The sequence below is a fragment of the Anolis carolinensis genome, unplaced genomic scaffold (genome assembly GCF_035594765.1).
Source record: "Anolis carolinensis isolate JA03-04 unplaced genomic scaffold, rAnoCar3.1.pri scaffold_15, whole genome shotgun sequence".
NCBI lineage: Eukaryota > Metazoa > Chordata > Lepidosauria > Squamata > Dactyloidae > Anolis > Anolis carolinensis.
Genome location: NW_026943826.1, coordinates 6,711,721 through 6,734,177, shown reverse-complemented (window position 1 = coordinate 6,734,177; position 22,457 = coordinate 6,711,721). Strand labels below are relative to the sequence as shown.

The window sequence follows — 22,457 nt, the reverse complement described above, 5'->3', positions numbered from 1 at the left end:
AATCTAACAATACCAATAATAATAGAGAAAAATAATAAATATACCATATATACTTGAGTATAAGCCGACCTGAATATAAGCTCACCAGGACCCTCACCCGAGTATAAGCCGAGGAGGGGTTTTTTTTCAGTCCTAAAAAAGGGCTGAAAAACTAGGCTTATACTCGAGTATATACAGCAATTTGTTCTGATGTAATTTGATTACAGTAGAGTCTCACTTATCCAACATAAACAGGCCGGCACAATGTTAGGCCCGGGCTGTGGCGCAGGCTGTAGAGCAAGCCAGCTGCAACCAGCTGCAATGAATCACTCTGACCAGGAGGTCATGAGTTCAAGGCCCGCTCGGAGCCTCTGTTTGTCTTGTCCTTGTTCTATGTTAAAAGGCATTGAATGTTTGCCTATATGTGTAATGTGATCCGCCCTGAGTCCCCTTCGGGGTGAGAAAGAAGGGCGGAATCTAAATGCTGTAAATAAATAAATAAATAAATAATAGATAAGCGAATATGTTGGATAATAAGGAGGGATTAAGGAAAAGCCTATTAAACATCAAATTAGGTTATGATTTTACAAATTAAGCACCAAAACATCATGTTATACAACAAATTTGACAGAAAAAGTAGTTCAATACGCAGTAATGTTATGTCATATCAGCAAAATATCACGATGTATTGAAAACATTGACTACAAAAATGCGTTGGATAATCCAGAAGGTTGGATAAGCAAGTGTTGGATAAGTGAGACTCTACTGTATATGTTTTTCTGGTAACAGGAATTGTGGGAGTTAAAGTCCAAAACACACGGAGGGCCGAAGTTTGCCCAGGCATAAACACTATCCTTCTATTGATGCATCACAGAATCTCATTGGCCTTTTTAGCTGGCACATCATCATCATCATCATCACCATTTAATTACTTATTAATCGCCCTCCATCCACGATGCTCTAGGCGATTTACAAGATAAATCATGCTGCTGACTCATGTTCATGTGCTCTAGCAATACTCCTGGACTGTAACCAGGCCAAGGATAATGCGTTTTATAGAGAAACGGGTGAGATTATTTTGGATATTTGTGTTCAGAAAGTCCGGCAGAGTCGAACAACTGAAGAAGCAAATGAAGTTTTTTTTCCTGCCTCCAGTTTTGTGCCTTCTTGGGATGACAACTCCCAGACTGTAGTACAAATGAGAGCCTTTTTGAGCTCTGAACTACTAGAGAACAATTGGTTTATAAGGGAGAAGTGGAAAAGAGAAGAAGAGGCCTTTGGCTGCAGCCAGGATTTGGTCCTGAATCAGAAGCACGAGCTTCGTCTTGGGACCATCGGTGGCAGAGTTCCCAACCTGAATGTATGAGGATCATGTCTTCATGCCAAAGGCTTTTTCCCCCCTCAAAAGAGAGTGGCGTGACTCACAGCGGGTTAATCATCCCCTCCTCTGGGCCACATGTTCGGAGCATATGGAAGAAGGCGGGCCATACATAGCTTCGGAGTTGCCTCCCTCTGGATAGAGTCATAGGCTTGGTTTCCATCGGCCCATCATTGGTAAATAATCAAGACAGTAAATAAAGAACAACACTCAGAAAACAGGAGGATTCTAGACAGTGTTTCCTAACACCTCCGAACAAAGGATTCCCCCAGGCAGGAAGCAGCCAAGCTGCAAGGCCATTCAATGCTAATCAAGGTAGCCAATTGCAACGTTCACACAAGAGTTCTTTCTCCCACCCTGGACATCATTCCACAGATATATAAACCCTGCTTGCCTCGTTTCCAACAAACCTCAGAATCTCCAAGTATGTCTGACATAGATGTGGGTGAAACGTCAGGAGAGAATGCTTCTGGAACAGAGCCAGACAGCCCGGAAAACTCACAGCAACCCAGTGATTCTGACCTTCGACAACACAGTGTTAGGTTGTGTGTTAGATGCTATGTTTTGGGAGAATAATAATCTATATATATATAAGAGTGATGGAATCCTGGCGACCGCCAAAACAACAAAACTAAACACCCCACAACCTCAAAAATTGACAACACAACCCATCATCCATGCCTCTAGGTTGATACAACAAAAAGAAAAGAAAAATAAAGTCCTACTTAGAGGAAGAGGAATAATTGTTTTTATCCAATAGCTGCCAGTTACAAGGCTAAGTTCCACCCACTTGGTCTCCTAGCAACCTACTCAGCCCAGGGGACAGGCACAAGAGTTTGGAGAGACCCCTAAGGGCCATCCAGCCCAACCCTTTCTACTATGCAGCAGGACACAATCCAAGCATTCACAACACATGGACAACGTATAAATACTATACAATAACACACAGGGACATAGACCCCCTCTACCCTCAGCACTTTCACAGGACACAAACAACCAAATGCATACTAAACATAAAGACAACCATACCACAGACATTCAATACCACTACTACCTCAACAATTTCTCACCAACACCACCAGACAAGGCCACAGCAACACGTGGCCGGGCATAGCTAGTAATAATAATAATAATACAATAGGAAAAACTCAGCCGCTATCAGGACCTCAAGATTGAACTGCAAAGACTCTGGCAGAAACCTGTGCAGGTGGTCCCGGTGGTGATGGGCACACTGGGTGTCGTGCCAAAAGATCTCAGCCGGCATTTGGAAACAATAGATATTGACAAAATTACGATCGGCCAACTGCAAAAGGCCACCCGACTGGGATCTGCGTGCATCATCCGAAAATACATCACACAGTCCTAGACACTTGGGAAGTGTTCGACTTGTGATTTTGTGAAACAAAATCCAGCATACCTCACAACCTCTGAGGATGCCTGCCATAGATATGGGCGAAACGTCAGGAGAGAATACTTCTGGAACATGGCCACACAGCCCGAAAGACATACAACAACCCTGTGATCCCGGCCATGAAAGTCTTCGACAACACATTGAAATCCAGCATATCTATCTTTTTGCTGTGTCATAATAAAATAATAATAATAATATAATAGTAATAATAATAATAATAACAATAATATAATCCTGATCCTTGCAGCCCAGAAGCAAGCCATCAGAACAAATGCGATTCAGGCCAAGATCAAAAAATCAGCTGATGACCCAAAATGCAGACTGTGCAAGGAAACCAACGAAACCATTGATCATATCCTCAGCTGTTGTAAGAAAATCGCACAGACAGACTACAAACAGAGGCACAATTGTGTGGCCCAAATGATTAATTGGAACTTATGCCTCAAGTACCACCTCCCAGCAGCAAAGAACTGGTGGGATCACAAAAGTATTGAAAAATGAACATGCAAACATACTGTGGGACTTCCGAATCCAGACTGACAAAGTTCTGGAACACAACACACCAGACATCACAGTTCTGGAAAAGAACAAGGTTTGGATCACTGATGTTGCCATCCCAGGTGACAGTTGTATTGACGAAAAACAACAGGAAAAACTCAGCCGCTATCAGGACCTCAAGATCGAACTTCAAAGACTCTGGCAGAAACCAGTGCAGGTGGTCCCGGTGGTGATGGGCACATTGGGTGCCGTGCCAAAAGATCTCAGCCAGCATTTGGAAACAATAGACATTGACAAAATCACGATCTGCCAACTGCAAAAGGCCACCCTGCTGGGATCTGCACGCATCATCTGAAAATACATCACACAGTCCTAGACACTTGGGAAGTGTTTGACTTGTGATTTTGTGATATGAAATCCAGCATATCTATCTTGTTTGCTGTGTCATACAACGTGTCAATAATAATAATAATAATAATAATAATAATAATAATAATAAAACTTTATTTATAGACCACCCTCTCTCTCCATAGGGACTCAGAGTGGTTCACAAGAAAAACAAAAATGGCAAATATACAATGCCAGAAACAAATAAACAGCACTTGAAGCAAAACATATAATAAATAGACTCAATAAACAACCAGAACGGAGGGTTTAACTTTAAAAGATCATAAACACAACAAGTCAACTCAGGGGTATGTGGATATACAGTTGTAGATATGCAGCAAAAGGCAAATGTGATTCTAGGCTGCATCCATAGGAGTCTAGTGTCCAGATTCAGCAAAATTCAGACTTGGCTTGAAAACAGTCCATACATAAGGAATCTAGGAGTCTTAGTAAATCACAACCGGAACCTGAGCCACAAGTGTGATACAGCAGCTAAAAAAGCCAATGTGATTCTAGGCTGCATCCATAGGAGTCTATTATCTAGATTAGGATCTAGGAGTCTAGATCTAGATCACAACCTGAACCTGAGTCAACAGTGTGACGCAGCAGCTTAAAAAGCCAATGCGATTCTAGGCTGCATCAATAGGATCGAAGGAAATCACAGTCACTCTATTCGACTTTGGTCAGACTTGGCTTGGAAACATTCCATGGGAACGGGATCTAGGAGTGTTAGGAGACCACAAGCTGAATGTGAGTCAACAGTGTGATGCAGCAGCTAAAAAAGCCAATGCGATTCTAGGCTGCATCAATAGGATCGAAGGAAATCACAGTCACTCTATTCTACTTTGGTCAGACTTGGCTTGAAAACATTCCATGGGAATGGGATCTAGGAGTGTTAGGAGACCACAAGCTAAATGTGAACCAACAGTGTGATGCAGCAGCTAAGAAAAACCAATGTGATTCTAAGCTGTACTTGCTTTTTTAGCTGCTGCATCACTGTGCAGTTCTTGGAAAAGCAATTCAAGGATATGGGCAAACTAGAGCATTCTCACAGATTCGCATAACCATCTCCAAAAAACAAGGGGGCTGTCAGGAGTATGTGCTACCGACCTCCTGCTCCATGGTTTCTATTAAGCCCCGTCCTTTGTCTCTCATCTCCATTCCCGCCCAAACCGTGTGTTTCTTATTTCTGGTGACAAAAGGCTGCCCAGAACACATCTTTTTCTATGCAGATCTCTTTTTCTTGGCCCGCGGACAGTTGTTTGGGGTCCAAGAATTTCTTCCCAGGCAAGAGCAAACAGCGCAGGGAGTGGAACGGGAGAGGAGCCCAGGACAAGCCGAGTCTTTGGAGAAAGCAAAGGAGTCGGGGGGAGAAAAGGGGGCCTGGATGCCGAGAAGGGCAACGGGGATTCTCGCAAAGAGAGCCTGAGACGTGCAGAGTTCTGTATAATCCCCCTCCACACGCTGCCGAGAGTCAATGTGGTGTCACGATTGGTAGGAGTCAATTTCAGGATCTTGTCTAGTTCCTTCCAACACATACTCTTTGAACTTACGGGTAAAACATGCTTTAAAAGATGACTAGTTTGGGTACCCAGCATTGCCCAAGTTATTTGAAATATAATAATAATAATAATAATAATAATAATAATAATAATAATAATAATAATAATAATAATAGTAATAATAATAGCAGACAAAGAATCAGTACAAGAAAACCGCACTACAAACTAGAGTATCTAAAGCAAAGTGAAGAACCTGCTTTGACTGAAGTCAAAAATCAGAAACTCCTCAAAGCACAGCAGACAAAAAACCAGTACAAGAAAACCGCACTACAAACTAGAGCTGACAGCTGGCACAGCAAAACATCACATGGAGTTCCTTGACAAAATTAAAAGAGAAGACCTGGCTGTGGCTCACAAATGGGACCCTGAAGGAGGAGACAGAAGGCCTGGTCCTTGCAGCCCAGGAGCAAGACATCAGAACAAAGGCAATTCAGGCCAAGATCGAAAAATCAGCTGATGACCCAAAATGCAGACTGTGCAAGGAAACCGACAAAACCATTGATCATATCCTCAGCTGCTGTAAGAAAATCGCACAGACTGACTACAAACAGAGGCACAACTATGTGGCCCAAATGATTCATTGAAACTTATGCCTCAAGTACCACCTTCCAGCAGTAAAGAACTGGTGGGATCACAAACCTGCAAAAGTATTGGAAAATGAGCACGCAAAGAGACTGTGGGCTTTCCGAATCCAGACTGACACCAGACATCACAGTTGTGGAAAAGAAAAAGGTTTGGATCATTGAAGTTGCCATCCCAGGTGACAGTTGCATTGACAAAAAACAACAAGAAAAACTCAGCCGCTATCAGGACCTCAAGATTGAACTTCAAAGACTCTGGCTTAAACCAGTGCAGGTGGTCCCGGTGGTGATCGGCACATTGGGTGCCGTGTCAAAAGGTCTCAGCCAGCATATGGAAACAATAGACATTGACAAAATTATGATCTGCCAGCTGCAAAAGGCCACCCGACTGGGATCTGCACGCATCATTCGAAAATACATCACACAGTCCTAGACACTTGGGAAGGGTTCGACTTGTGATTTTGTGATACGAAATCCAGCATATCTATCTTGTTTGCTGTGTCATACAATAATAATAATAATAATAATAATAATAATAATAATAATAATAATACGAAAATACATCACACAGTCCTAGACACTTGGGAAGTGTTCGACTTGTGATTCTATGATAACGAAATCCAGCATATCTATCTTGTTTGCTGTGTCATAATAAAATAATAATAATAATAATAATTTTTCACACAAACAAATGTCAGGATTTCAGCCATTATTATTATTATTATTATTATTGACACAACGACATTGTATGACACAGCAAACAAGATAGATATGCTGGATTTCGTTTCACAAAACCACAAATCGAACACTTCCCAAGTGTCTAGGACTGTGTGATGTATTTTCGGATGATGCGTGCAGATCCCAGCAGGGTGGCCTTTTGCAGTTGGCAGATCATAATTTTGTCAATGTTTATTGTTTCCAAATGCCGGCTGAGATCTTTTGGCACGGCACCCAATGTGCCCATCACCACCGGGACCACCTGCACTGGTTTCTGCCAGAGTCTTTGAAGTTCAATCTTGAGGTCCTGATAGCGGCTGAGTTTTTCCTGTTGTTTTTCGTCAATGCGACTGTCACCTGGGATGGCAACATCAATGATCCAAACCTTGTTCTTTTCCACAACTGTGATGTCTGGTGTGTTGTGTTCCAGAACTTTGTCAGTCTGGATTCGGAAGTCCCACAGTATCTTTGCGTGCTCATTCTCCAATACTTTTGCAGGTTTGTGATCCCACCAGTTCTTTGCTATTATTATTATTATTATTATTATTATTATTATTATTATTATTATTATTATTATTATTATTATTATTTGGACATGTTTACATCACTCGCTATAACCTGCAATGTCACTGGAGGGAGGGCCATTGGTGTCTCCTGTGCTGTGGATTGGGATGAGCAGCCTGCCGTGCCAGGAAACTCAAAGGGAAGAGACGAGGAACCTTTCCACTCCTCCACCACGTCCTACTGACGTGTCTTTTGTTTGTGTCCTCTTAGAAAGCGGCGGAGAAGCTCCGTCCTTTGGTGCCCGTCAAGTTTGTCATCTCCAGCCGGACGGACACAGGGGTCCACGCCCTCTGCAATACAGCCCACATCGATATCGAGAGGTCCGGGGGAAAGCCGCCCTTCTCTGAAAGCGTCCTGGTCCAGGCTCTCAACCGCAACCTTAAGCATGAGCCCATCCGGTGAGTTTCGAGCATTCTATAAGCAGTTACTACTCTGTGTATGTGTGTGTTTTAGATACAAGTTTCAAGATCATAACTCTGGGTCTCCTGGTTGCACATCTCTCATTGTTGTTCTTTTACGAGGGTTGAATGAAACGTAATGCCTCCACCTTCCTTACTTGGGTTTGGATGGGAATATTTTAATAAACCAAACACAGAAATAATCCTTGGAATGTGCTCTTTAACTACCACTATTCACTTTATTCACTTTAACTACGTCTATTCACTTTATTCACTTTAACTACCACTATTCACTTTATTCACTTTAACTACCACTATTCACTTTATTCACTTTAACTACCACTATTCACTTTATTCACTTTAACTACCACTATTCACTTTATTCACTTTAACTACCACTGTTCACTTTATTCACTTTAACTACCACTGTTCACTTTATTCACTTTAACTACCACTATTCACTTTATTCACTTTAACTACCACTATTCACTTTATTCACTTTAACTACCACTATTCACTTTATTCACTTTAACTACCACTATTCACTTTATTCACTTTAACTACCACTATTCACTTTATTCACTTTAACTACCACTATTCACTTTATTCACTACCACTATTCACTTTATTCACTTTAACTACCACTATTCACTTTATTCACTTTAACTACCACTATTCACTTTATTCACTTTAACTACCACTATTCACTTTATTCACTAACTACCACTATTCACTTTATTCACTTTAACTACCACTATTCACTTTATTCACTTTAACTACCACTATTCACTTTATTCACTACCACTATTCACTTTATTCACTTTAACTACCACTATTCACTTTATTCACTTTAACTACCACTATTCACTTTTCCACATCATCACCAGACCATTGGATACATTTCCGCCAAAGATGAGTAAGTTTTCACAGAAGAAGTCGACACTCAGTTTCTGCAACCGGCGTCTCACAGGACTCATCGTGCACAGATCTTCTGACAGCAAAGCAAAGCAATAATGTGACCCATATGTTCTTGTGAAATGCCAATCATGCTTGAAATTTCTCTCTGAGTGATATGACGATCGTCCTGAATCAATCTGTCAACCTTTTGCTTGTGAAACTCAGTGGTTGCTGTCACAGGACATCCAACTCTTTGTTTCTCATGCAAGTCAGATGTTCCCACCTCAACACCTTTAAACTTACTCGCCCAATGATGCACAGGACTCACATCACCACAATCACCATAAACAACTTGCATTCTATGATGAATCTCCTTTGGGGTGACACCCAAAGAATTCAGTGACTGCACGTTGCTTAAGTTGCACTGACCGACCATCTGCGCAGGGTTCCATACTTCGCATTTTAACAACACAACCGTTCAATGCTAAGGCTTCCCCGTCTGCGCAGGGTTCCAAACTTCACACTTTAACAACACAACCATTCAATGCCAAGGCTTCCCACCAAATGGAAACGTCTGCTCAGGGTTCCATACTTCACACTTTAACAACACAACCGTTCAATGCCAAGGCTTCCCACCAAATGGAAATGTCTGTGCAGGGTTCCATACTTTGCACTTTAACAACACAACCATTCAATGCTAAGGCTTCCCGCCAAATTGAACTGTAGAGGAGAGTCTACTGAACAAGCCAGGACCTGCTGTAGACCAGGACTTCACGAAGGTGAAGACATTACTTTTCATTCAACCCCCGAAGCTTTGTGTTATTTCTAGTTATTAATCACGTTTTCCCTCTTGTTGACCACACACCGATATTACAAGGTCCATAATATTCCATAGCAGTTCTGGGCGCCTTTTACTTGTGAGACAGAGCTTTCGAACCATTTCACAACACAGTAATTCGGTCATACTAGAAAACCGGTTAAATCAACCCCTTAGAAGAGATACTAGCTGTACCCGGCCACGCGTTGCTGTGGCGAAGTCTTGTGGTATGGGAAATACAGTCTTGAGGAATTGGTGGTAGTTAAGGTAAAGGGTAAAGGTTTTCCCCTGACATTAAGTCCATTATAAATGGGTAATATAGCTGTGTGGAAGGGCCTTGAGTCTACACTGCCATATAATCCAGTTCAAATCAGATAATCTGTATTTTATAGGCAGTGTGGAAGAGGCCTAAGTGAGGCCTAACTCTGCCTGTCTCCTGGGCTGAGTGGGTTGCTAGGAGACCAAGTGGGCGGAGCTTACCCTTCTAACTGGCAGTAATTGGATAAAAACAATTCTTCCTCTCCCTCTAATTAGGACTTTATTTTTCTTTTCTTTTTGTTGTATGAACGTAGAGGCATGGATGATGAGTTGTGCTGCCAAGTTTAGTGTTTCTGGGATGTGTAGTTTTGTTGTTTTGTCCTAGGCGGAAATTTCATTACCCTTTTATATATATAGATTGAGACATACATGCATTATAATAATGAAACGTTTTAGCAACTAAAATCAGAGCGTTCCAAACATTTCATTGGAGATACGCGTCATTCCGTGACACAGTCATTCGATTTTACTAGCAAAGCAGAGATTCAACCAACACCTTATATGAGGTAGAGATACATTTATATTTCTAAACATATAGGATTGATGGCTTAGTTCACAGAAACCCTGCTCAATAACGGTACTCAAGGCATTTCTCCTTTCCTCGTAGCTCTGTGTGGGGCAGAAAGCAATGTTTTCTTCCTCCTATTGTTTTCCCAACTGCCGTGTCTGGAAGTATTTTGCATTTGGCTCCCTTCTTCTCGCTTCCTGACATCTCCCTCCCGCTTTCTCCGCTGGAGATTTCCTGTGCCAAGCCAATGGAGCCAGGGCAATGCTCTTCATCCCATAAAGCTACGTTTTGCTTGCCCAGTTGGTCTTATTTTGGTCTTAAGAGCAGAGGGGTCCAAACTGGGGAGTAAAAGGTTGCAGATCCAGTTCCCCGTATCCAAAATTTTTGGACCAGACATGTTTCCGATTTCTTGATATGTCTGAATTTTGAAATATTTACATGTACATAAATATTGGAGATGGAGCCCAAGTCTAAACACAAAATCCATTTACTGTATATACTCAGACTAGTTTTTCAGCAACTTTTTAGGACTAAAAAAGCCCCCCTCGGCTTATACTCGGGTGAGGATCCCGGTTGGCTTATATTTGGGTCAGCTTATACTCAAGAATATATAGTACACTGATTATTTTTCTCTATTATTATTGGTATTACAGTAGAGTCTCACTTATCCAACACTCACTTATCCAACGTTCTGGATTATCCAACGCATTTTTGTAGTCAATGTTTTCAATACATCGTGATATTTTGGTGCTAAATTCGTAAATACAGTAATTACTACATAGCATTACTGTGTATTTAACTACTTTTTCTTTAAAATTCGTTGTATAACATGATGTTTTGATGCTTAATTTGTAAAATCATAACCTAATTTGATGTTTAATAGGCTTCTCCTTAATCTCTCCTTATTATCCAACATATTCGCTTATCCAATGTTCTGCCGGCCCGTTTATATTGGATAAGTGAGACTCTACTGTATTACATTTATTATTTTACTCTATTATTACATTTATTATTTTTCTCTCTATTATTGTTGCTACTATTATATTTATTTTACTCTATTTTTGATTGTTAATAATACATTTATTATTTCAATCTGATCTTATTATTACATTTATTATTCTACTCTTTTATTACTACATGTATTATTTTCTTGTACAGTAGAGTCTCACTTATCCAACATAAACGGGCCGGCAGAACGTTGGATAAGCGAATATGTTGGATAATAAGGAGAGATTAAGGAAAAGCCTATTAAACATCAAATTAGGTTATGATTTTACAAATTAAGCACCAAAACATCATGTTATACAACAAATTGGACAGAAAAAGTAGTTCAATACGCAGTAATGTTATGTTGTAATTACTGTATTTACGAATTTAGCACCAAAATATCACAATATATTGAAAACATTGACTACAAAAATGGCTTGGATTATCCAGAGGCTTGGATAAGCGAGGCTTGGATCAGTGAGACTCTACTGTATTACATTTATTATTCTACTCTATTTATTACTACATGTATTATTTTCTTGTATTTATTTTATTATGACACAGTAAACAAGATAGATATGCTGGATTTTGTATCACAAAATCACAAGTCCAACACTTCCCAAGCGTCTAGGACTGTGTGATGTATTTATTGTATTTTTATTATTATTATTACATGTATTATTTTATTCTATTATTATTAAAAGGATACATAAGTACATTTACATTGAAGAAGATGAGAATAATGATTTGATCAGAGTTGGACAGTCTTATCTTAAATTTGAGCTTGATGTAAATATTCAAAAACATTTAACCTACTGATGCCTCAATTCATATAATTTTATTGGTATCTGTTTTTATTTCTGAAATTTACCACCCTCGGCTTATACTTGAGTCAATATTTTCCCAGTTTTCTTGTAATAAAATTAGGTGCCTCGGCTTATATTCGGGTCGGCTTATACTCGAATATATACGGTACTTGTTGGAAACCACCCTGAGACCTCTTGAGGGATAAGTCCTCGGCTTATACTGGAGTCAATGTTTTCCCAGTTTTTTTGTGGTAAAATTAGGTGCCAACTCTGATTAAATGTAAATGTGCTTATGTAGCCTTTTAATTATAATAATAATAATAGAGTAAAATAATACATGTAATAATAATAATAAATACAGGAAAATAATACATGTAATAATAAATAGAGTAAAATAATAAATGCAATAATAATAATAATAAGATCAGAGTGAAATAATAAATGTAATAATAATAATAATAATAATAATTTTATTTGTATCCCGCCACCATCCCCCCCGGAGGGGACTCGGGGCGGCTCACAGAAATATCAAATACAAAACAATAACAATATACAATACATCAACAAACAATAACATGCACCCATTGTAATATTTGTGCATTAACCAAAAAGAATAAAAACACACTTATTAAAAACATAGAATTTAAAAACAGTGAGGTTGTAACAGTAGATAATAGTAGTAATAAAAACAGAGTAAAATAAATGTAATAGTAGCAACAATAATAGAGAAAAATAATAAATGTAATAATACCAATAATAATAGAGAAAAATAATAAATGTAATAATACCAATAATAATAGAGAAAAATAATAAATGTACCATATATTCTCGAGTATAAGCTAACCCAAATATAAGCCAACCAGGACCCTCACCTGAGTATAAGCCGAGGGGGGCTTTTTCAGTCTTAAAAAAAGGGATGAAAAACTAGGCTTATACTCGAGTATATACAGTATATATTCTTATATCATTCGTAATATTGTCTTTCAAAGGCAATCTTATTGGAAAAAACCCAGCTTATATAACTTCTTAACCACAACGAGAGCTGTCATTTCGTATTATATAATAATAATAATTTCTGTTAATGTCCCAGCTCTCTTGGGCATAGGTGCCTTGAGACGTGGATTGTGAAAAGAGAATCCATGACAACGGTTAGAATCTGTCACGGAAAAATAGATGCCAGGAGAACCCAACCGTCTCATGAACCTCAAAATAATGCCCAAAGGTGACCCCAAAATCACACATTTTGGAACTTTTGCTTGAGTTTGCTTGAATTTCATTTCAGCAGAGCTTTCCAAACTGTGTGTCACAACACATTCCTGTGTAGGTGTGCCGTGCAAATGTAATGGGAAACCTTTGACGTTATGTGAAATAAGCAACAAATCATGTACCGTATATACTCAAAGATAAGCCAAGTTTTTCAGGCCTTATTTATGAGCTGAAAAAGCCTCCCCGGCTTACAATCGGGTCAAGGTCTAGGCGGGTAGAGCCTGTAGACATTGCTTGCGATATATGATATATTTATCTCTCATCTTACCCTCCCTTATCAGTGTGTTTTCTTTTCCAAAGCCTCCCTCGCTCTTAACCAAGGGAATGTTTTGAAACGGGAAAGAAGCCCTTGCAAGTCAGGAAGAAGAATATATATATACCCATTAATCTTATAGAAGCATTTGCCTTCAAATATTTGTTAATCTCTGCTACAGATATATAGGCATTTCCCCCTGCAAGCCTTTGCAATCCCTATGTACCTTTATATTTGTATCTATCTATATACATTAATTTTATATATGAATTTCCCCGTCATGTGTCTGCAGGTCTTTGCAAATCCTATATAATATAGATAGAATCATAGAATCATAGAATAGTAGAGTTGGAAGAGACCACATGGGCCATCCAGTCCAACCCCCTGCTAAGAAGCAGGAAATCGCATTCAAAGCACCCCCGACAGATGGCCATCCAGCCTCTGCTTAAAAGCCTCCAAAGAAGGAGCCTCCACCACAGCCCGGGGGAGAGAGTTCCACTGTCGAACAGCCCTTCTCACAGTGAGGAAGTTCTTCCTGATGTTCAGGTGGAATCTCCTTTCCTGTAGTTTGAAGCCATTGTTTCGCGTCCTAGTCTGCAGGGCAGCAGAAAACAAGCTTGCTCCCTCTTCCCTATGACTTCCCCTCACGTATTTATACATGGCTATCATGTCTCCTCTCAGCCTTCTCTTCTGCAGGCTAAACATGCCCAGCTCTTTAAGCCGCTCCTCATAGGGCTTGTTCTCCAGACCCTTAATCATTTTAGTTGCCCTCCTCTGGACGCTTTCCAGCTTGTCAACATCTCCCTTCAACTGTGGTGCCCAAAATTGGACACAGTGTGATTCCAGGTGTGGTCTGACCAAGGCAGAATAGAATAAGGGGGAGCATAACTTCCCTGGATCTAGACGCTATTCCCCTCTTGATGAGGCCAGAATCCCATTGGCTTTTTTAGCAGCCGCATCACATTGTTGGCTCATGTTTAACTTGTCCACGAGGACTCCAAGGTCTTTTTCGCACACACTGCTGTCAAGCCAGGCATCGTCCCCCATTCTGTATCTTTGATTTCCATTTTTTCTGCCGAAGTGAAGTATCTTGCATTTGTCCCTGTTGAACTTCATTTTGTGAGTTTTGGCCCATCTCTCTAGTCTGTCAAGATCGTTTTGAATTCTGCTCCTGTCTTCTGGAGTGTTAGCTATCCCTCCCAGTTTGGTGTCGTCTGCAAACTTGATGATCGTGCCTTCTAACCCTTCGTCTAAGTCGTTAATAAAGATGTTGAACAGAACCGGGCCCAGGACGGAGCCCTGTGGCACTCCACTTGTCACTTCTTTCCATGATGAAGACGACGCATTGGTGAGCACCCTTTGGGTTCGTTCGCTTAGCCAATTACAGATCCACCTAACCGTAGTTTTGTCTAGCCCACATTTTACTAGTTTGTTTGCCAGAAGGTCGTGGGGGACTTTGTCGAAGGCCTTACTGAAATCCAGGTACGCTACATCCACAGCATTCCCTGTATCGACCCAACTCGTAACTCTATCGAAAAAAGAGATCAGATGAGTCTGGCATGACTTGTTTTTGGTAAATCCGTGTTGACTATTAGCAATGACCGCATTTGTTTCTAAGTGTTCGCAGACCACTTCCTTAATGATCTTTTCCAGAATTTTGCCTGGTATTGATGTGAGGCTGACCGGACATTGGTAATTGTTTGGGTCGTTCTTTTTTCCCTTCTTGAAGATAAATAGGGACCACATTCGCCCTCCTCCAATCTGCTGGGACTTCTCCCGTTCTCCAAGAACTCTCGAAGATAATTGCCAGTGGTTCTGAAATAACTTCCGCTAGTTCCTTCAGTACTCTTGGGTGTAGCTGATCTGGCCCTGGGGACTTGAATTCGTTTAGAGAGGCCAAGTGTTCCTGGACAACTTGTTTCCCTATTTGGGGTTGGATTTCCCCCAATCGAGATATCGAGAGATGTCCATGTACTTGTATATCTGTATCCGTGTGTATACATCTATATATATAAATGAGTGATGGCATCACGGCGGCCAACAAAACAACAAAACTACAGGTCCCCCAACCTTCAAAATTTGACAACACAACCCATCATCCACGCCTCTAGGATGATACAACAAAAAGAAAAGAAAAATAAAGTCCTAATTAGAGGGAGAGGAATAATTGTTTTCATCCAATTGCTGCCAGTTAGAAGGCTAAGCTCCGCCCACTTGGTCTCCTAGCAACCCACTCAGCCCAGGGGACAGGCAGAGTTAGGCCTCACAGGCCTCTTCCTCACTGCCTATAAAATGCAGATTATCAGATTTGAACTGGATTATATGGCAATGTAGACTCGAGGCCCTTCCATACAGCTATATAACCCATTTATAATGGACTTAATGTCAGGGGAAAATGTTTACCCTTTACCTTAACTACCACCAATTCCTCAATACTTTATTTCCCATACCACCAGACTTCGCCACAGGCACGGCTAGTTATTTTATATATGAATTTTCACCTCATATGTTTGCAAGTCTTTGCAAATCCTATACAGATATAATTATCTATACACAGAGAGATGTCTAGATAGATATATATGAATATAGATATGTAGGGCTTGCAAATATTGCAGATGAAATGCTCACAGAGAGACAGAGAGATTTCTAGATAGATATAAACATAAATATATAGGGTTTGCAAATACTGCTGGAGGGAAATGCACATATATAGAGAGAGGATTTGCAAACATTTCAGGGGGAAATGCATATGTGAAATTAGTATATACAGTAGAGTCTCGCTTATCCAACATAAACGGGCGGGCAGAATGTTGGATAAGCGGATATGTTGGATAATAAGGAGGCATTAAGGAAAAGTCTATTAAACATCAAATTAGGTTATGATTTTACAAATTAAGCACCAAAACATCATGTTATACAACAAATTTGACAGAAAAAGTAGTTCAATATGCAGTAATGCTACATAGTAATTACTGTATTTACAAATTTAGCACCAAAGTAGCACGATGTATTGAAAACATTGACTACAAATATGCGTTGGATAATCCAGAACGTTGGATAAGCGAATGTTGGATAAGTGAGACTCTACTGTATGTAGGGCTTGCAAATATTGCAGATGAAATGCACAGAGAGAGAGAGATTTCTAGATAGATATAAACATAAATATATAAGGTTTGCAAACATTTCAGGGGGAAATGCATATGTGAAATTAGTATATATAATTACAGATCCATATCAAGCTCTGCATTGTTTATATAGGCACTGAATGTTTACCTGTTACTATGTTGGAAGCTGGCCTGAGTCCCCATAGGGAGATAGGACAGGGTACAAATGAAATTATTATTATTATTATTATTATTATTATTATTATTATTATTAATCTATTTACTACATTTATATCCCGCTCTTCTCACCCCGAAGGGGACTCAGAGCGGCTTACAAATTAAATGAACATACAATATATTATTAGCATAGCACAATATAAGCATTAAAGTACTATATTGCACTATATCATTATATGGTAATATTATTAGTAATATTACATTTAATATATAATATATAATTCATATTATATTATATTATTACAGTAGAGTCTCACTTATCCAACACTCAATTATCCAACATTTTGGATTATCCAATGCATTTTTGTAGTCAATGATTTCAAAACATCGTTATATTGTGGTGCTAAATTTGTAAATACAGTAATTACAACATAACATTACTTCGTATTGAACTACTTTTTCAGTCAAATTTGTTGTATAACATGATGTTTTCATGCTTAATTTGTAAAATCATAACCTAATTTGATGTTTAATAGGTTTTTCCTTAATCCCTCCTTATTATCCACCATATTCACTTATCCAATGTTCTGCCGGCCCGTTTATGTTGGATAAGTGAGACTCTACTGTAGTAGTATAACATTGTATTCCATTGTAATATTATTATCAATATTATATGTATATACAATATATTATTATTTTTATTATTATTATTATTATTGTTAATACCATATTGTTTTTATTGACCCTACTTTTCCACTTACAGAGCTAATTTACTGTTGTTTTTTGAAATACGGTAAATATTCAAAACCCTTTAACCTACTGATTCCTCAATATAATTTCATTGGGATCTATTTTCATGTTGAAATTGACCCGTAGCTGCTGCATTTTCCACCCTCGGCTTATACTCGAGTCAATAAGTTTCCCCACTCTTTTGTGGTAAAATTAGGTGCCTCGGCTCATATTCGGGTCAGCTTATACCCGAGTATATACGGTAGTTTTACATAGATAAATGAAAGGCTTTCGTGAGATATGCTGTGTACCCATACATACAAGGGGTGGATTGAACCTCTGGTTTGCTAGTAAAACTGAACTACTGTGTCGCGAAATGATGCACATCTCACAAGTGTGCCACCAACATGAAATGTTTGGGAAGTCCTGCACTGGATGGTCAAACTTTAAACACTGTTTAAAGGGTTTAAAGCACTGTTGTGGTTGTATTTCTCCGGTCCTTCCAGCTCTTCGGATCCTGTGAAATGATTCCACTGATAAGTCAGCAATACCAGGAGGCTCTCTTTTATTTTGTTGCTTCCACTGTGGCTTTGTCCGCTGAGTGACAGCGTCAAAAATCGTATCGACAAAAGGCAGATTAGAGGGATTCCATGAAACCTCTGCTTCAGCACGGGACAAAAACGCCCGGCTTCCCTCTCGCCGCAAGAGTTTGGGGCTGACCGTATCTGCTTTATTCCTTAATCTCCGTTTTGTCGGGTTGCAGACATAGCAAATTCTCTGCTTGGCGTTGACGCTTCTGTCCTCTCCCTCTCCTGGTCCCTTCCCAATCGAAAAACACACTTTCCGATGGCTTTATATCAAGGAGGAAATTTAGGTACCACTTATATGTGGGGAGGCTAATTTACGACACCATAATTCAGTACCAATATGTGAAGCTCTCAAGAGTATATATCCTTGCAAAGCTGTCATGAATCCTCTGCAGTCCCATTTTTTCACAGTTTCTCTCCTGGGCTGTGGCGCAGGCTGGTTAGCAGCCAGCTGCAATAAATCACTCTGAGTTCGAGGTCAGCCTGCGTAGGGGTGAGCACCCGACAATTAGAATAAAAATATAGCCCCTGCTCGTTGTTGACCTAAGCAACCCGAAAGATAGTTGCATCTATCAAGTAGGAAATTTAGGTACCACTTATATGTGGGGAGGCTAATTTATGACAGCATAAAAATCACCCAGCCGCCGTTGGAATGAGGAAGTTGCTGTCGCAGTGGATGATGAAGCAGCTGCTCCCCCTGTGGCCAGAATCAACCCCCTGTGACCTAAGCAACCCAAAAGATAGTTGCATCTACCAAGTAGGAAATTTAGGTACCACTTATATGTGGGGAGGCTAATTTATGACAGCATAAAAATCACCCAGCCGCCGTTGGAATGAGGAAGTTGCTGTCGCAGTGGATGATGAAGCAGCTGCTCCCCCTGTGGCCAGAATCAACCCCCTGTGACCTAAGCAACCCAAAAGATAGTTGCATCTATCAAGTAGGAAATTTAGGTACCACTTATATGTGGGGAGGCTAATTTAGGACACCATAAAAATCACCCAGCCGCCGTTGGAATGAGGAAGTTGCCATCGCAGTGGATGATGAAGCAGCTGCTCCCCCTGTGGCCAGAATCAACCCCCTGTGACCTAAGCAACCCAAAAGATAGTTGCATCTACTAAGTAGGAAATTTAGGTACCACGTATATGTGGGGAGGCTAATTTACGACACCATAAAAATCATCCAGCCGCTGTTGGAATGAGGAAGTTGCCGTCGCAGTGGATGATGAAGCAGCTGTGGCCGGAATGAAGCATACCCAAAGGAAGCTGGAGAAGCCAGCTGCAACAAATCACTCTGACCAAGAGGTCATGAGTTCGAGGCCAGCTCGGAGCCCCGCGTTTGTCTTGTCTTTGTTCTATGTTAAGGCATTGAATGTTTGCCTTATATGTGTAATGTGATCCGCCCTGAGTCCTCTTCGGGCTGAGAAGGGCGGAATATAAATACTGTAAATAAATAAATAAATAAATAAATTGCCTCTGCGTCTGTCTCTGTCTCTGCTCAATGTTTTGTGTGTGTGTGTGTGTGTCAGGAGCAACCGGAGTTGCTTCTGGAGTGAGAGAATTGGCCGTCTGCAAGGACGTTGCCCAGCGGACACCCGGATGTTTTGATGTTTTTACCATCCTTGTGGGAGGCTTCTCTCATGTCCCCGCATGGAGCTGGAGCTGATAGAGGGAGCTCATCCGCGTTCTCCCCGGGTGGGATTCGGGTCAGCAACCCAACCTGTTCTATGTGTATATGGGCATTGAATGTTTGCCTTCTATGTGTACAATGTGATCCGCCCCGAGTCCCCTTCGGGGTAAATACTGTATCTATATTCATATCTATCTATCTAGACATCTCTCTGTAAATAGATAATTATATCTGTATAGGATTTGCAAAGACTTGCAAACATATGAGGTGAAAATTTATATATAAAATAATGTATACATGCAGATACAGATATACAGGTACAGTAGAGTCTCACTTATCCAACACTCGCTTATCCAACATTCTGGATTATCCAACGCATTTTTGTAGTCAATGTTTTCAATACATCGTGATATCTTGGTGCTAAATTCGTAAATACAGTAATTACAACATAACATTTAACTAGTATTGAACTACATTTTCTGTCAAATTTGTTGTATAACACGATGTTTTGGTGCTTAATTTGTAAAATCATAACCTAATTGGATTTTCCTTAATCCCTCCTTATTATCCAACATATTTGCTTATCCAACGTTCTGTCGGCCCATTTATGTTGGATAAGTGAGACTCTACTGTATCTATATTCATATCTATCTATCTAGACATCTCTCTGTAAATAGATAATTATATCTGTATAGGATTTGCAAAGACTTGCAAACATATGAGGTGAAAATTCATATATAAAATCATGTATACATGCAGATAGATATACAGGTACATTGAAATCTCTAGATATGTTTATAGAATTTGCAAATACTGTATCTATATTCATTTCTATCTATCTAGACATCTCTCTGTAAATAGATAATTATATCTGTATAGGATTTGCAAAGACTTGCAAACATATGAGGTGAAAATTCATATATAAAATCATGTATACATGCAGATAGATATACAGGTACATTGAAATCTCTAGATATGTTTATAGAATTTGCAAATACTGTATCTATATTCATATCTATCTATCTAGACATCTCTCTGTAAATAGATAATTATATCTGTATAGGATTTGCAAAGACTTGCAAACATATGAGGTGAAAATTCATATATAAAATAATGTATACATGCAGATACAGATACACAGGTACATTGAAATCTCTAGATATGTTTATAGAATTTGCAAACATATGAGGGGGAAATTCATATATAAAATTAATGTAGGTCCAACATATTCGCTTATCCAACATTCTGCCGGCCCGTTTGTGTTGGATAAGTGAGACTCTACTGTACTGTAAATCTATATATATACTGTAAATAAATAAATAAAATAAATAAATGTGGGCAAAACGTCAGGAGAGAATACTTCTGGAACATGGCCATACAGCCCGGAAAACATACAACAACCCTGTGATCCCGGCCATGAAAACCTTCGACAACTCTATCAATATGATCACAAGCTTTCATTGCACCGAGAGATATTACGGCTGCTGAACAAGCGACACTACAAGGCTTTTGTGTATATATCTCACCACAAGGGAATTATTATAAAAATAAGACTGTTCTCCACTCCTTATGCAATCGCAAGTCTCAAGTGCCCACAAAGCCTGGGAGCATCCAGCCGTAAGATAAATCCCTTTATATAACGTCTCAACACAAAGCCAAGGGATCCGTTTTTCTGCAAACCACCGTCTTCAGTACCTTTGGGGAGTAGGTGTGCTGTGACGCGGGATTGTGCCCACGTTCCTTGGGTCCCATGGCAACGCGTGGCGCCCGGAGCCGAGAAGAAATGTCACGCGGATCCACCCATCTGTCGAGTTCAAGGCTGGGGGAGAGACGGAGGTGTGTGGGTGAGAACCTCGAAAAGGACCCACACACCGATCCAGAGACTCTCAGGATACTTCTTGTCTCATTGATAGGATCTGTCAGATTGGCGGGTGCCAAAAAGAGACCGGGCTTCTTGGTGGTCATCTTACATTTCCTAAACTGCTCTGGGACTGAATCACTGTTTATCTAGATGGTCTCATAAGACCATAGGTAAGGAAAGGGACCCTCAAAGGCCATCTCGATGATCTCATCAGGCCATCAGAAGACCATAGATAAGGAAAGAGACCTCAAAGACCATCTAGATTGTCTCATAAGACCATAGGTAAGGAAAGGGGCCCCCAAAGGCCATCTAGACAATCTCATAAAACCATAGGTAAGGAAAGGGACCCTCAAAGGGCATCTAGACGGTCTCATAGGACCATAGGTAAGGAAAGTGACCTTCAAAAGCCATCTAGATGGTCTCATAAGGCCATCAGAAGACCATAGATAAGGAAAAGGACCTCAAAGACCATCTAGATTGTCTCATAAGACCATAAGTAAGGACAGGGGCCCCCAAAGGCCATCTAGACAATCTCATAAAACTATAGGTAAGGAAAGGGACCCTCAAATGCCATCTAGACGGTCTCATAGGACCATAGGTAAGGAAAGTGACCTTCAAAAGCCATCTAGATGGTCTCATAAGGCCATCAGAAGACCATAGATAAGGAAAGAGACCTCAAAGACCATCTAGATTGTCTCATAAGACCATAAGTAAGGACAGGGGCCCCCAAAGGCCATCTAGACAATCTCATAAAACTATAGGTAAGGAAAGGGACCCTCAAATGCCATTTAGACGGTCTCATAGGACCATAGGTAAGGAAAGTAACCTTCAAAAGCCATCTAGATGGTCTCATAAGGCCATCAGAAGACCATAGATAAGGAAAAGGACCTCAAAGACCATCTAGATTGTCTCATAAGACCATAAGTAAGGACAGGGGCCCCCAAAGGCCATCTAGACAATCTCATAAAACTATAGGTAAGGAAAGGGACCCTCAAATGCCATCTAGACGGTCTCATAGGACCATAGGTAAGGAAAGTGACCTCCA

At 40.1% G+C, this 22,457-nt stretch overlaps 1 protein-coding gene across 6 annotated transcripts in view; it reads left to right on the top strand.

The window, feature by feature from the left end:
• pusl1 (pseudouridine synthase like 1) overlaps positions 1-22,457 on the top strand; it is a 46,105-nt gene that overhangs the window by 5,368 nt on the left and 18,280 nt on the right. For all 6 annotated transcript variants that reach the window (XM_062965798.1, XM_062965799.1, XM_062965797.1 and 3 more), the window contains exon 3: positions 7,288-7,475. In XM_062965798.1, the coding sequence (XP_062821868.1) occupies positions 7,288-7,475 (188 nt within the window). The remainder of the gene's footprint in view (positions 1-7,287; positions 7,476-22,457) is intronic.